The sequence below is a fragment of the Rhinolophus sinicus genome, linkage group LG03, assembly GCF_036562045.2.
Source record: "Rhinolophus sinicus isolate RSC01 linkage group LG03, ASM3656204v1, whole genome shotgun sequence".
NCBI classification, from domain to species: domain Eukaryota; kingdom Metazoa; phylum Chordata; class Mammalia; order Chiroptera; family Rhinolophidae; genus Rhinolophus; species Rhinolophus sinicus.
Window position 1 is genome coordinate 89,891,006 of NC_133753.1, and position 16,296 is coordinate 89,907,301.

The 16,296-nt window shown below is 34.7% G+C and overlaps 1 protein-coding gene and 1 non-coding gene across 5 annotated transcripts in view; both read left to right on the forward strand.

Annotated features, from left to right (window-relative positions):
• The window catches only part of PRPF39 (pre-mRNA processing factor 39), a 31,438-nt gene extending 15,265 nt beyond the window's left edge, over positions 1–16,173 (forward strand). For all 4 annotated transcript variants that reach the window (XM_019751716.2, XM_074328187.1, XM_074328188.1 and 1 more), the window contains 10 exons: positions 2,509–2,676; positions 6,860–7,025; positions 7,662–7,769; positions 9,083–9,247; positions 9,559–9,685; positions 10,049–10,317; positions 11,187–11,371; positions 14,110–14,184; positions 15,070–15,190; positions 15,440–16,173. In XM_019751716.2, coding sequence (XP_019607275.2) covers positions 2,509–2,676; positions 6,860–7,025; positions 7,662–7,769; positions 9,083–9,247; positions 9,559–9,685; positions 10,049–10,317; positions 11,187–11,371; positions 14,110–14,184; positions 15,070–15,190; positions 15,440–15,496 — 1,441 coding nt within the window. In that variant the 3' untranslated portion in view covers positions 15,497–16,173. The remainder of the gene's footprint in view (positions 1–2,508; positions 2,677–6,859; positions 7,026–7,661; positions 7,770–9,082; positions 9,248–9,558; positions 9,686–10,048; positions 10,318–11,186; positions 11,372–14,109; positions 14,185–15,069; positions 15,191–15,439) is intronic.
• Positions 10,382–10,467, forward strand: LOC141570939 (small nucleolar RNA SNORD127). The gene has a single exon (XR_012495379.1). It is a non-coding gene; the product is annotated as a small nucleolar RNA SNORD127 (small nucleolar RNA).
• Positions 16,174–16,296: the final 123 nt, after the last annotated feature.

The following is a 16,296-nucleotide window of genomic DNA, read 5'->3' on the forward strand; positions in this document are numbered from 1 at the left end:
GATCCTACTTTCTTGGTTCATGCCTATGTTTTAAAGAAGTCTATCTTACTACTTCCTGATAAAGGATGCTTGGAATGAAAAAAACAAATTAATGCTTTGTATCTCCGAAACGTCCAATTGATGGTCCAGTGGAGGATAGAATTTTACTCTATTAAAAACCTCACACACAAACATACACGTGTACACATGTACACACACACGCACACACACAATTCTTTATCTGTACATATAATACATTTCTTTCTGCAGTTTTGGCACATCTTTGACTTTGTTTAGGGTGTATTTTTTTTATCATATAGAGGTTTTTGTTTTTTTAAAAAATTTTACTGGGGTGGCAATGGTCAACAAAACTACATAGGTTTCAGGCGTACAGTTCTGTAATACATCATCTATATATTGCATTGTGGTTTCACCCCCCAGAGTCAGTTCTCCTTCTGTCACCATATATCTGACCCCTTGTTGTTTTTTTCCTTGATGAGGTTCAAAATTCAGTCTCTTACTGGTTTCTGAGTTTTGTGCCTATCTTGCCAAAAATATATGAATCTTGTATTTTCTTCTAATTTAATAGTTTTTTTTTTAATCTGGCATTTATTTTGTGTCTTTTTTGAGATAGAGATTAACCTTTTATTTTCTTTTTTCATATATTGAATAGTCCAGTTTTTCTGCATTGATTTCAAATACCTTCTTTGTCACATACTATATTCATACATTGATATGTTTTGTTTTCTTGGGAACTGTTTTGTTAATCCATTTTTCTGTTCCCGGGCCAGTACCATACTTTTAATTACTATAGCTTCCTACAATCTTTCGTTATCTTTCAGGAAAATGTCCACTGCATTGTCCTTAACAAACATAATATTTTACATTTTTGTATGCTAGATCAGTGTTAGAATTTGTTTTTCCTATTCCACCCAAAATTTGTTGGAGCTTTGATTGGGATTGTTTTAAAGTTGTAGATTAATTTAGGTGGTATAGTTTTATGCTGTTAAAAATCCCTCTTGATTCTAAAATATTTATTTTGGAAAATAAAAAAAATAATTACTTTGAAAATATGTATCTAAAGGTTTTATCGTGTTGGGGCTTCAAATATATGATTAAAATTAATTACAGAAACGTCTTGAAATTAGTTAGATATTTTAAAATAAATGTTTTTGTAGTAAACTGTAATTGTGGAATTTTAGAATCGAGAGATTTATGAGAGTTTTCAAATATATGTATACTTCCCATTACCTTACAATGCAGCTAGATCCCTTGTTAGCGAGTTTTATTGCCAGAACATTATTCCTTAAATTGATATATTTGTCTCTGTCTTCTGCCCTAAATGAGTCCATTCAACAAAAATTTCAAGTTTAACAAATGTATAAGTGTCTACTGTGTTCTTTTATATGTTTGCAGTATGCATATTTTGCATTGTAATTTTATGTAAGGTAAAATTACGTAAAAGTAGATTTATCTCTACCCTTTGTTTTCTCACTCTTTTAAAGCAGCTATTATACCCTTCTGTATTATTCCTTCTACTTTTTAATCTCTACTTGTAAAGGCAGCAGTTGAATATAATTTTGAATTGAGTATTATCTTCTAAAATTTAAAAATAATATTTTAATTTTTTAAAAATTAGGTTGAATTGACATACATTACAGTAGTAGTACCCCCGCCCCATCCACGGTTTCACTTTTCATTGTTTCACTTACCCTGAATATATTACTGGAAACTTCCAGAAATAATTCATAAGTTTTAAATTGTGTGCTGTTCTAAATAGCACGATGAAATCTCTTGCTTTCTTATTCTGTCCTACCTGGGATGTCAATCATCCCTTAGTCCAGGGTCTCCATGGTGAATATGCTGCCTGCCTGTTAGTTCCTTAGTAGCCGTCTAGATTATCAGATCGACCTTCGCAGTATTGCAGCGCTTGTGTTCAGGTCACCCTTATTTTAGTTAATTGTGGACCCAAAGCTTAAGAGTAGTGATTCTGGCAATTCAGATACGCGAGAAAGAATCCATAAAGTACTTCCTTTAGGTGAAAGTTCTCAACTTAAGGAAAGGAAAAAAATTACATGAATATGCTGAGGTTGCTTAAGATCTGCGATAAGAATGAATCTTTTAGCCATGAAATTATGAAGAAGGAAAAAGAAATTCATGCTGGTTTTCTGAGAGAGCATTATGAGACCACATTCACGTATTTTTATTTTGGTATATTGTTATGATTGTTCTATTTTATTTATTGTTGTACCTAATTTATAAATTCAACTTTATCAGAGGTATGTATGTATAGGAAAAAACATAGTATATACAGAGTTCAGTGCTATCTGGTTTCAGGCATCCACGGTGGCGGGAGGTGGGGGGGGCGGTCTTGGAACATATCCCCCATGATAAGGGGGGACTACCATATATTAGTTTGAGGTTTAACACTTAATGATTTGATATTTGTGTATATTGGAAAGTATAGAAATATTTTAAAAGTGATTTCATCTTGGAAAGATAACTTAAAGATAATTTAATTTTTTTCAGAACTTTTGAGCATGCTGTTCTAGCTGCAGGAACAGATTTCCGATCTGACAGACTGTGGGAAATGTATATAAACTGGGAGAATGAACAGGGAAACTTGAGAGAAGTTACAGCTATATATGATCGCATTCTTGGTATTCCAACACAGTTGTATAGTCATCATTTTCAGAGGTAGGTGGAAAATCATCATTTAAAGTATGACTGTAATTCTCTTGAAATGTCATGTAAGAGTCTTATGAGATAGAAGCAGGAATATATTTTCTTGCTCAACAATCACAGTTTATACACTTAAATTTAGACATTTTCCCGTGTATCTTATGAAATGATTAGGAAGGAATCTTATTTATTTATTTATTTATTTTGGACCCCTCACTCCCCCCCTATTCCACCTCCACCATCCCTCCTCCGGTTCAAGCCATTGTTTCTCAGTCTAGTTGTATAGGACGCAGCTCCCTGGCCCATGCTGGTATTAAGAACCTTGCTCTCTCCCCAGCTGAGGCAGTTGGTCGCCATTCATTGGTTGGCCGCTCACCACAGCTCACGCCAACCCCGGCCGCTCACAGCAGCCCAGCTCCAGAGAGAGCTGTTGTTCACAAACTTCGCTGTAGAGGGTGCATCTCACTGGCCCAGGTGGGAATCAAACCGGCAACCTTGGCATTAGGAGCACGGCGCTCCAACCACCTGAACCACTGGGCCAGTCCGAATCTTGCTGTTTTAGATGGAAAGTTCTCCTTACCCATTTTATAGATGAGGAAAGAACAGGAATCCCATCTGTTGTCTGAGGTATGTCAGAGTAGTGAAGGAATGAGAAAATAGAATCTAAGTTCCATTATTCTTTGTGATAATAAATTAACACTGTACATGGCACATAATGGGTGCTTATTTAAAACTTAATGTTTTTCTAAAGGTACATTCTTGTGATTCATATGTAACACCTTATATCCAAAACAGCAAAGTGTGTATTTTGTGTAGTATGCCATGTCTGTACTCAAACAATCAAAAATCATTTCATTTAAATTTTCCACTGTGATTTTCCATTATGATTGGTATCATTTCATTTTAATTAGTACTGTTAAAACAACGAATTCTATGTACTATGATTTCTATGTCCTGTGTTCTGGTATACTCAAAGTATCCCACTGATAGGGACTCAGAAAGTCTTTCTGAACAAGAAAGTACACGAGGACTGTGGTGATCAATATTTGCTTTTTTAAACTGTAATATTTTCTTTATTTTTGTCATAATTTTTATAAGTAATATGTTAGAGCCTATAAACTTAGGTACATTTTAAGTAAGTGATTTTTCTAAAGTTTTCTTTACTAAAATGTAGAAGACTTTATGAAGCATCTGACTGAAAAGGACTGTGGGTCAGTTTGCTAAGATACAGACCTAGTTTAGAAATAGGAATCAGATCTGAATATACTGTCTCTCTCTGTTCTTTATGAAATAGAAGAGGCTGGCAGCTTTCTGAGTTGCTTGCTGGAAGACATTATTCATTCTTGGCATGTGGACATGCTTGGTGAATATTGAACAAACGAATACAGAGATTTTAAAAAGGAGACAGAGTGCCTTCTTAGAAACCAGGTCTTCTAGGATCTAAAGGATATGTAAAATAGTTTATCATTATAAGAACTTTACTGTCAGTAAGAAAAATAAAATACGATTAGGAAACCTTTATACAGCATTTCCCATATGCCAGACACTGGTCTGAGTGCCTTACAACTCGTTTAATCCTCACAATAAGCCAGTGAGATATAGGTACTATTACCATCCCATTTTGTGGAAATAGAGGAACAGAAAGATTAAAATAGAAGCCAGACAATGTGGCCCTAAAGTTCGTGGTATAGTCTCCTCCAAATCTTATTTTTTTAATTAATATCCCACTAGCCTAAAATGCATATATGCTTGTAATAAAAATTAGTTGATTGCATTATACACACTACTCTTTAATAGTGCTCTTTTTCAGTTAATATATTAAGAACCACTTTCCTTACCAGTGTCTAGCAAACTCACAAGTAGTATTTAAGTAAATCTTACAGCTTATATAAGTAAACAAATTCACATGACTAACTGTTTTGAGAATCGATGAAATGTTTTCTTTTGCATAATATACTCTCCCCACTTAAAGTCATTTGTTTATCACTTGCTGTGTAACAGATGATATGCCTTTTAAGTTATAGGACAAATGCCCAAAAAAGATGTGTGAACGGTCTTATTGCTCAAAAGTGTAGAAGAGGAAATGTGTTAAAAAATGTATTTTAAGTGCTATAGTGGAAATAATTTCTGTTGTGTAGGTTTGGATATTGGCTATACATTGAACATTATCTCGAAGGAAATATCTAATTAAAAAAATCTTCCTTAACTTGAGGACTTTGTGATGTGATCTAACTTCTCAGTCGCAGCACCTGGTAGTTCCTGAGCTCTAGACCTACCTAAGGACAGATTATTTCCCAAAGGGCAGTATTGCTTTTTACTTTTATGACTGTAATACTTTTTTAACTTCCCATTTGTCTGGTAAACTCATATTCCTCAAGAACATACAGCTTAAGGTTTTCTCTGTGACACTTTCCCTAAAAAGAAAGTATCTGTTCTGTCATTTGTGCCATCACTCTACTTATTTACATTTGTCTTAGCACTGATGACACTGCTGTGTCTCCTGTATCCTTTGCATGTCTATCAGTTTCTGAGGCTTATTATTCCTTTCATCCTTAATACCTAAGAAAAGGGCTCAATAATTTAGACACTCAGCCTTCTTTATTGAATAAATTAGCTTTATAAGTAGAAAAGGCTGATGAAAAATTACTGCCTGGTATTATGCGTATTGTATCACTATTTGAAAGAATTTTCTCCACAATATAGCAGTTATTTTATTTTATTTTTTTAAAGATTTTATTGGGGATGGGGAACAGGACTTTATTGGGGAACAGTGTGCACTTTCAGGACTTTTTCTCCAAGTCAAGTTGTTGTCCTTTCAATCTTAGTTGTGGAGGGTTCTGTTCAGCTTCAAGTTGTTGTTCTTTCAGTCTTAGTTGTGGAGGGCGCAGCTCAGCTCCAGGTCCAGTTGCCGTTTCTAGTTGCAGGGGGCACAGCCACCATCCCTTGCGGGAGTCGAACCGGCAACCTTGTGGTTGAGAGGACATACTCCAACCAACTGAGCCATCCGGGAGCTCAGCGGCAGCTCAGCTCAGGGTGCCATGTTCAATTTTAGTTGCAGGGGGCGCTGCCCACCATCCTTTGCGGGAGTCGAGGAATTGAACTGGCAACCTTGTGGTTGGGAGCCCACTGGCCCATGTGGGAATCGAACCGGCAGCCTTCGGAGTTAGGAGCACGGAGCTCTAACTGCCTGAGCCACCGGGCCGGCCCTATAGCAGTTATTTTAAATTGATGCTCTATAAATATTTTTCAATTTCATCTTATTTAAAATTAATCTGTATTTCTTTGTGCAGAGTGTTGGCAATTGGATATAGTAATCTGGAATTTAGGAGAAAGGTTTGGGCTCGAGGTATAGTTTTAGTAAATGTGCTGCCGAAGCGAGCACGAGGTATAGTTTTGAGAGTCATTATGGTATGCTTGTTTTAAGCTGTATTAATAAGATGGGCCAGAGAGATACATAAAAATAGATGAGAATAAAGTGTAGAGTGGCATCCTTGGGAATACTAGCATTTAGGGACAGGTAGGAAGGGGGAACCCTCGAGATCAAGGAGCAGTCAGAGTTGGAGGAAAACCAAGAAAATGGTAACTCAGAGCGAAGGGTGAAGAAGATTCTAAGAGGAAGGTGTGGTTAGCAGCCTTAACTACTGGAGACAGAGGTTGTACTATAAAACCAGTGCCCCTTTAACTTTGCATGGACGAGGTACTTGGTGGCTTAAGGGCAATTTCGTTGAAGTGTTTTATACAGACACATGGATTCAGGAGTAATTGGGAGGTGGGGAAGGAGGAACTGCAAACAGTTGTTGATCATTTATAATTTAAATGTGGATAACTTTAATTTTTACAGTAACTTTGCAAGAGAGGTATTGTATTATTTTACAGATGAGGAAACCAAGATATAGAGAAGGTGAAAACTTCCCTTAAGTCAAGTAATTAATAATAGTGGACAAAACTGGGATTTGAATTTATGCCTGTCCATGCCTTCTCCATTCCACTGCAAAGACAGGAAGGAAATAAATATGTCTGTAGACTGTTTTATCAAGTGGTGGGTTTTTACTATGGAAAGGAAAGAGAAAGGGTATGGTGTTTTGGTTGGTTTCTTTAATCAGAGTTCGTTTGAAAGGGTAATGTGTATTAGAAATTAACGTGGGATCTGAAATTATGCTTCGTATGTAGAGCATGTATTTTTATTGTCTTCCTTTAGATTTAAAGAACATGTACAGAATAACTTGCCTCGAGATCTTCTAACTGGCGACCAGTTTATTCAGCTGCGAAGGGAATTAGCTTCTGTAAATGGACATAGTGGAGATGATGGTCCCCCTGGTGATGATATGCCATCGGGAATTGAAGACATAACCGATCCAGCAAAGGTAACTGGACTTATTAAAAAATCCTTGCAGTGCATGAGAACTAGACTTTATATCCCTTGACTGCTTGTGTGGTATGACCTGTAACTCATATAAAGTTAATTTCTGATTAAGGCACTTGGGAATTCTTTAGTTGGTATAGTTTAAATACAGATTGAAGTAGAGAATCTGTTTTACTATGAAACATCTCGAAATAGCTTAGAAGGAATATTTTGCCTACGTTGTGATCTATTAACCCTATTTTAAAAAAGACACATTAGAAAGTGGTTTATTAGGAAATTCTTTTATAAAGTTCAGTACTATTAATTGTACTTGCACATAATTGATAACAGTTTAAAAACCCTCCACTATTCTAAGACTAAAATACCGTGTTTCCCCAAAAATAAGACCTAGCCGGACCATCAGCTCTATATGTCTTTTGGAGCAAAAATATAAGATCCGGTCTTATTTTACTATAACATAAGACCGGGTCTTGTATTAAGTTTTGCTCCAAAAGATGCATTAGAGCTGATGGTCCGGCTAGGTCTTATTTTCGGGGAAACACGGTATGTGTGGGTAACACTTAAATGTAAGCAGTGATATTTTAAAATTTTGGTATATAACTTGTGTGATATAAAATATTTTTCTTTCTCTCCTCAGCTAATTACTGAAATAGAAAACATGAGGCATAGAATCATTGAAATTCATCAAGAAATGTTTAATTATAATGAGCATGAAGTTAGTAAAAGGTGGACATTTGAAGAAGGTGTAAGTGTTTTGTTTTGTACTAGTCTTGAAAATACAATGATGGGAATAATGTGTTTTTCTTTCAGTTTTGAATAATGTCTTCACACTTTTTTATTTTTTTCTTATTTAATAACTTAAGACGTTTATCCCGTTTATTGCTACCATTATCAGTTTTAGAATCTTATTGAATTCAGACAAGCAAGATATCTCTTTAATAACCATTTTTTAAAAATTGTTCAATTTTTTAAATCAACTTCATTGAGTTATCCTTTACATATAACAGAATGTACTCATTTTAGGTGTACAGTAAAATGAGGTGTTTTTTCCCCCCACAATTCTAAGTTTTTTATTTTTATTTTTTAACAGCTTTATTGAGATATAATTCATATACCATATATTTCACCTATTCAAAGTATATAATTCAATAGTTCGTAATATATTCACAGATAATTTCAGCCATCACTGCAGTCAATTTTAGAACACTTTCATCATTTCAAAAACGTCCCTGCCTTAAGGTACCACTCATCTAAATTTCTGTTTCTGTAGATTTCCCTATTCTGGCCTTTTATGTGAATGGATTTATATAGTACAGTGTCAGTATCCCCAGGGAACTGGTTCGAGGACCTCTGTGGATACCAAAATCTGCAGATGCTCAAGTTTCTTATATAAAAAATGACAATAGTATTTGCAGAGTAGGGTACAGCAGGGTATGCCTATACATCGCTTCATTCATGTGGATTCAGCGTAGTGCTTGGAGTGTGGCAAATTCAAGTGCGTTTTGGGATTTTCTGGGAATCCCTCCCACCCCCGATTATTTTTGATCCATGGTTGGTTAGATCCTTGGATGCAAACCCTTGGATGGGGGGGGCAACTGTATGTGTTTTTGCACTGCAGTCACCACAGAAGTCAGGATATAGAACTCTTCTGTCATTCCAAAATGCCCCCTTGGTGTTTTTCCAGTCATTAACCACACCCCCATTCCTAGCTCCAGCAACCACTGATCTGCTTTCTGTTACTGTGGCATAATTGTTCAATTTGAAAATACTCAACAAAGAACAAGATTTCCTGAATATAAAAAAAAATTGTGAATTGTGTAGTTCTGTTAAAATAACTGAGTAAATGGAAAATACACTCTTTCTTCAAATACCTAAAGCCTAAGAAATTTAAGGAATTTTAATTTAAAACTTTTTTTTATCATGAAATATGGTGATTAAAATTTTTGGTTCATTAGCAATTGTATTTATAATACCAACAATTTATGTTGTTGTTATAGTCATGCATATTTTGGTGTTGGTATTGGTTTACTTCATTGCCATGTCATACTTTTGTTATAGATTAAAAGACCTTATTTTCATGTGAAACCATTGGAAAAGGCACAACTCAAAAACTGGAAAGAGTACTTAGAATTTGAAATGGAAAATGGGACTCACGAACGAGTTGTGGTTCTCTTTGAAAGATGCGTCATTTCATGTGCTCTCTATGAAGAGTTTTGGATCAAGGTAAAATTACATGCTGTGAAACTTGACTATTTCACAAACATTGATCTAGACACTAACCTTTTTTGTACTTCTGTTGAATGTTGTTCATATAACTATATCTGTTGCATTAGGAGATGGTCTGCTTGCAACCAGATTTGACTGCTGCATATGCCAACCTCGTTGCCTCTCTTCGTCCTTCCTTACAGAAACTAGTCTAGTGGTTCAATAAAGGTGCTGAATGGGTTTAAAAATAGAATTTTATCGTTCTGTCACATATTTAATAGCTTGTTCAACTGTAAATTATTCAGTATTTCCTCTGTTTCTGTGTGTAGTATGCCAAGTACATGGAAAACCATAGCATTGAAGGAGTGAGGCATGTCTTCAGCAGAGCTTGCACTATTCATCTCCCAAAGAAACCCATGGTGCATATGCTTTGGGCAGCTTTTGAGGAACAGCAGGGTAAGAATGGGGAACTTCAGTCATTATTTTTGGATTTTAAGTTACTTCAGGATAAAGATATAGGAAGTGAGACTTGAAGGATGGATGGTAAAGCAGAGGTTGGTAAACTTTTTCTATAAAAGGCCAGATAGTAAGTATTTTAGGTTTTACAGGCCATGTGGTCTCTTTCCTAACAACTTTGCCATTGTAGCCCCAAAGCAGTGATAGACAATACATACAGACAAATGAGCATGTTCCTGTTTTAAAAAATAAAAAGAGGCAGAGGACTAGAGTTAGCCTGTGGCCTGTTACTTGGCAATGCCTGGTATAGAGGATGTTTCGGAAGTTTAAACAAAAGCATAAACATTTAATTGCTATTTCTAGGTAATATTAATGAAGCCAGGAATATCTTGAGAACATTTGAAGAATGTGTTCTAGGATTGGCAATGGTTCGTTTGAGAAGAGTAAGTTTAGAACGACGTCATGGAAATATGGAAGAAGCTGAACATTTGCTTCAGGATGCCATTAAGAATGCCAAATCAAATAATGAATCATCGTTTTATGCTATCAAACTAGCCCGACATCTTTTCAAAATACAAAAAAACTTTGCGAAATCAAGGAAGGTGCTTTTGGAAGCAATTGAAAGAGACAAAGTATGTATTTGTGTATTTTGGAATATCTTCCATAAGAAACCAGTGGTCTTCTTGTTTTTCATTTGGGCAACTATGATGAAAGATTTGGTCTCTATGTAATGTATTTAATTACTAAATGAAGACAACAGTCCCTCTAAACTGACGTTGCCATTCTTTTAAAAGTTTTTAAAATTATTATGAATTAACAGGTTGGGAATATTAAGATCAAAAAGTATTGCAGACATTGTGATGTTCTATTTTCCTCACATTTAGAAATTCTATAGCAAATTTACTGATTATTGAATAGAGAGCCTGGGAGAACACATCTTAGAAACAAAAGCATCGCAATTACCTACATTGTAGCAGTGAGATTATTCTGCTTTTCCAAAGTATTTCCTTTTATATATCAAGTGATAAGAGGTAGTGTATAGGAAATTTCTCATTTTTTTTATTTTTAGCTAATGCCAAATCTGTTTAATACATAGGTTCGTAACAGTTTGCTTCCATCTGCAGTGTAAGATAATTGTCGATGGTTATAAAGATTTAAACTATTGGGAACTGTAGAGATCATTTTTTTATGCTGTATATTTGTCATGGTAGGTAAAGCCACATTAAACCCAAGTTAGGACATAGGGCTTTAATTTTTTGGCAGTGAACATTTTTATATTGTGTAGGAAATACTAGGATGATGTCACTACCTAGCAATGTGCTAATTAGTTTTTACCCATTTCGATGTATGCTGGAAACATTTAACATGGGTTACATGTTAATACAATTTTAAATATTGAATTTTTTAAATTGAGATGTAAAAATTAGGGCATTTTAAATTATCTGTGGTCTAATTAAAATATCTTAGAACAAATAATTAATTGATACTACTTTTTACACAGGAGAACACAAAGTTATACCTCAATTTACTTGAAATGGAATATAGTGGTGACCTCAAACAAAATGAAGAAAATATTCTAAGTTGTTTTGACAAAGCTATACATGGTTCATTACCTATTAAAATGAGAATTACGTTTTCTCAGAGAAAAGTGGAATTTCTTGAAGATTTTGGTTCAGATGTTAATAAGTAAGATCTTAATTATATATTTCTATTTGAGTAGTAAATGAGCATTGGTAATTCTGGATGGGAATTTGATGATTAGTACAAATGAAAATATTGTTAAATTTAAAATGTTTGTCTAGGTTAATTTTTCCTCGGGTATATGTGGGGTAAATTCAGTTCTGTAAATGTGTAGGCGCTTAACAGGAGGACATATGGTTTGTTGTTCTTTCAAAACTGTTTTCAAAATTTTAGCATGGTAATTTAAACAATCAGTAGATGAAAGAAGGCAGGGAGCAGCAATCCCATGAAAAAAGAAATGGATCAAGAATTGAACCCTGGAACACAGATACATTTAGTATATAGGCCATGAAAGGTGGATGGGGTTAATTTGGGGTTGGAATGCCCTTTTGTCTCAGACTGGAAAACAGGCGGGATGTGGTTCTACAGATGATGCCTTGTGCATTGTTAAACGCTGGAAGTTGAGGGTGTAGAATGGTCCAGTCTAGGGGATTTGGGAAAAGGACAGGTTTAAGATTTAAATTTGCAAAATAGAAGAGTAGAAATTGATTAGAGTGTTGCTGCAATTCCATTTTAGTAAGGAAATATCCAGTTCTTATTAGGCATGTACCTTCTACTCTAACTTAGAGTGTTTTCCATTGAAATAGCTGTTCATAAAATAAGATTTGTGTGTCTGTGTGTATTTATGTGCGTGTACGTTTTTGATGGTTGAGTAAAATTTTAGTTAAAAAGCATTTAACATAAGTTACATTTTAATACAATTGTATGTGTATGCTTGACTTTATGTTTTATATGGATTATCCAATATAAAATACGTAACAGTCTAATGAGGACTTATAGGCACTTTAGGGGAAGAGAGGATTAAAGAGAGATTAGGCATTTTTTCCAAAGTCACTTAACTATTCATTGTGCAGCTGGGATTAGAACCTGCTTCAAAGTCTGTGCACTTAACCACCTCATGTCTTGTGTATTTAGTGTCTTGTTTGTTTTGCACTGGAGAGAGTATACAAAGGAAATGGGATGTGTAATTCTAGCTTTTAGTCTAGTTGGTATGGTGATCAGAGGAAATAACATATGAGGTAGCGTATAACTGAAAGCTGTGGATAAAATGGCTTTGCCATCTTTCATAGAGGAAGTGGGGCTTCATTTAGTTAACTACAGGATTCTGATAAGCTAAGAGGATAAAATATAAAAGCAAGTTAAAGTTCATATAAAAGCAACATCTGCTTGATTAGACGGTTTTCTGAAGTAGTGGAAGTTAAGTTGATTGTGCGATGCCCTCAAAGCTAGGCTGAGTTCAAGAACATGCAGTTGACAATAGGAAGCTATTGGAGTTCTGATTGAGATTAAATGACATATTTTAATTTGGCAGTAATATGCCGACAAATCGGAGGTTCAATACAAAGATGCCAGTTAGGCCCTTGCAAATACAGTTAAAGAAGGGAGGGTGGTATGTTGTAGTTGAAATTAAAAAAAGGAAAGGTATGAAAAATAAATGAGCCACTTAGAAATTTAGGTAGCAGTATAATGAATTGGTAAGAATCAATGTTGAAGTCAACAAGTATAGGCTTATTTCTTAGGTCTGTCACTTACTGATTTGTGTATTCCTCAGTTTTCAAAATTTCTCATGTAAAGATTCAGTCTGTTATTACCTCGCCCACAGGCCTTAAGGCCTTAAAGGCCTTAAGGAAATGAGTACATATAAAATGCTTGATACTCAACCTGAGATTACTGGTATTAACAATTTTATAGCCCCTGAACATTTGGGGACCAGTGTTACTTGTAAATGTTATTAAATGTGTATATATACAAGGTGCCCAAAGAAGTTGTGGATATATGTTAAAGTACCAAGGTCATTTCTACAGAAATGTTCTGATTTATGATTTCTTTAAAAAATGAGGCCATCCTTGTCTTTATAAAAGATATTTCAGAAAATGACAAAAGGAAAACAAAATCATTATGTTTTTAAAGTCAAGAGTTTGATTCAAGTGACATTGTTTACGAAGTTCTGGGTTCCATATAAGTTACATATGTTACATCAGATTTTTATTAAAACTTATCTTTTTAATCAATGATAACCAATTATACTATAGTTTTATATTAGTATTAATTCAGTTTATCACTTGGCCAAATTTTAAATACACTTTTCCTAACTGGTGGTAGGTGTCTTCAGTAGCATTATGAAGTTAGATTTCAAAAGTTTACAGACTGTATAGAATTGTCAGGACTCATGGTTGCACTGGACAAAAACATCATCAAGGTCAATGTCTTTGCTCTCATGGCTTCTAAAGCAGGCTCTCCCCATGTGTTAGAAATGATAAACATGGATAGCTCTGGGCCAGCATTCCCATCAGCGTTAGCCAACTATAGTGTAGAGAACGGGCACTTTTCTAGTAGCTCAGTCAAAACTCCTGGGATTTATTAAACGTCCTGGTTTGGGTCCTATCTTCACCTCTAAACCAATCATTGGTCAGGGGTATAATGTAATTAGCCAGGCCTGTATCCTTGAAGCCCCATTTGAACACAGGAACCGAGAAGGAAAGTGCAGGGCAGTGGTTTTCCAAAGGGACTAAATCAGAAAGAGTAGCTGGGGGGCAGGTTTGCTTGCTGGCTCCTTAAAAAGGAAGTCAAATGGTGTTCAATGCAACATACTTTTGTTTTCCTAAGTAGAAATAAAAACTTTAAAAAATTTAATAGTTTGGTTTTTGTAAATTCCAGTGGATTTTTTTCCCCTTCCCTCTCAGGCTTCTGAACGCTTATGATGAACATCAAACACTCCTAAAAGAGCAGGATTCTTTAAAAAGGAAAGCAGAAAATGGGTATGTAACTTTGTTCAAATCAGGAAGGGATCCTTAAAAGAAGACATTTCATTGTGGAAATGCCTTTAAAGACAATTATTTATTTTTTAAAAATGTATTGGGGTGACAATTGTTAGTGAAATTACATAGATTTTAGGTGTACAATTTTGTATTACATCATCTATAAATCCCATTGTGTGTTCACCACCCAGAGTCAGTTCTCCTTCCATCACCATATATTTGATCCCCCAAGACAATTATTTTTAAATGTTACCTTTATCAACCAAAATGTCCTTCAGTAGATGAATGGATAAAGAAGTTGTGGTATATATACACAATGGAATACTATTCGGCGGTTAAGAAAAGATGATATAGGAACAGTTGTGACAACATGGATGGATCTTGAGAGTATAATGCTAAGGGAAATAAATCAGACAGAAAAAGCAGAGAACTATATGATTTCACTGATATGTGGTATATAAACCAGTAACAACAAAAGAACAAGAGAAACAAATGAGAAACAAAAACTCATAGACACAGGCAATAGTTTATTGGTTACCCAGAGGGGAAGGGGGAAGGGGGGGCGGGAGACGAGGGGCGAGGGGAAGGGGGATCAAATTATATGGTGATGGAAGAACTGACTCTGGGTGGTGAACACACAATGGAATTTATAGATGATGTAATACAGAATTATACACCTGAAAACTATGTAATTTTACTAACAATTGTCACCCCAATAAATTTAAAAATAAGTTACCTTTATGTTCTGGTAATTTAGATACTTTATTTTCATGACTTGAAAAAAATTATATGGAGTGGTAAAAGAAATGTACACAGGTAACATTCATCTATTTGTGAAAGTACTTATCTGCAGTTTTGAAAGTTTCCATTTGACCTTTTATTTAGATCAGAAGAACCAGAGGAAAAGAAAGCACACACAGAAGACACAACTTCATCATCTACACAAATGATTGACGGTGATTTACAGGCAAATCAAGCAGCATATAATTATAGTGCTTGGTATCAAGTGAGTTCACATAATTGATTTTTTGTTCATAGATGTTATTAGATAGAAAAACCAAGTCTTTTTTTTTTTAGAAAGAGGAACTCTTTGCTTTTGTTCCAGATTGTATAATACATTGTTTTTTTTGTGGTTAAGCCTTGGAATTTCACCATTGAAAACATACCTATTTTCTTACACATACTTGCTTTATTTTTTATATATGGAACACAGCTATAGTTCAAGTATGCTAACATGTTTGTTTTTTCCTTTCAGTACAATTACCAGAATCCTTGGAATTATGGACAGTATTATCCGCCCCCTCCAACTTGATGGGAAAATGTAAATATCAGATGGAATGTGTGAAGAGTATGAAATTATTTTTTTTTAATGAGGGATGTAAACATAGCATAAGCTTGTTGTATTTGATAAGTTGTCTTCCCTGTTTCTGTATAACATGATTTGTTTAGTAATAGGGCAAAATGTCACTTAGTAGCTTACCACAGAAACTCTTTCCTACCATTTATAAAATTTACTTTTTATTGGAGAACTATTTTTTTGATTTTTGCATTAACTGGTCTAGAATTCTTTTGCAATGCATTTGCAACCGAGTTTTTGTAGCCTTAAAGGTAGGAAAAAAACTGACTGAAAATAATGTCAGTGTAGTACCAGATTCTGAAAATATGTAAGGGCTGGTTTAAGGATTTACCTCCTGTAAAAAAAGAAAGGATTTTTAACCTTTGCTAAGGAGGTTTTGTCTGTGTGTTTAAATTATCCTTGTGGATTTCGATCTAACTGCAGAAAAGATACACTATTAAAATACTGTGTCTTGGGATAGAGTAATTACAAATCAGAAAATGTATGTTTGCATCCCTTTAAAAAATGAAAATCATATAAAAGTATGTTGTTTTGGGAGACTTTGTATTTAGAATAGTCATGTAAACTGGTGAGCGAACTTTCATTTTGATCAAACCGATCATCTTCATTTTTGTAATAAAATTGAAGACTCATCTGCTAATTGTTACGAATTTATTTCAAGCATTATCTAACTGTATTCACCGTTAGTTGTGGTTCATTGGTTTTGAAGTATGCTTTTCTTGAATTCAGCTATTCTTGCTAAAATTTTTTAGTCT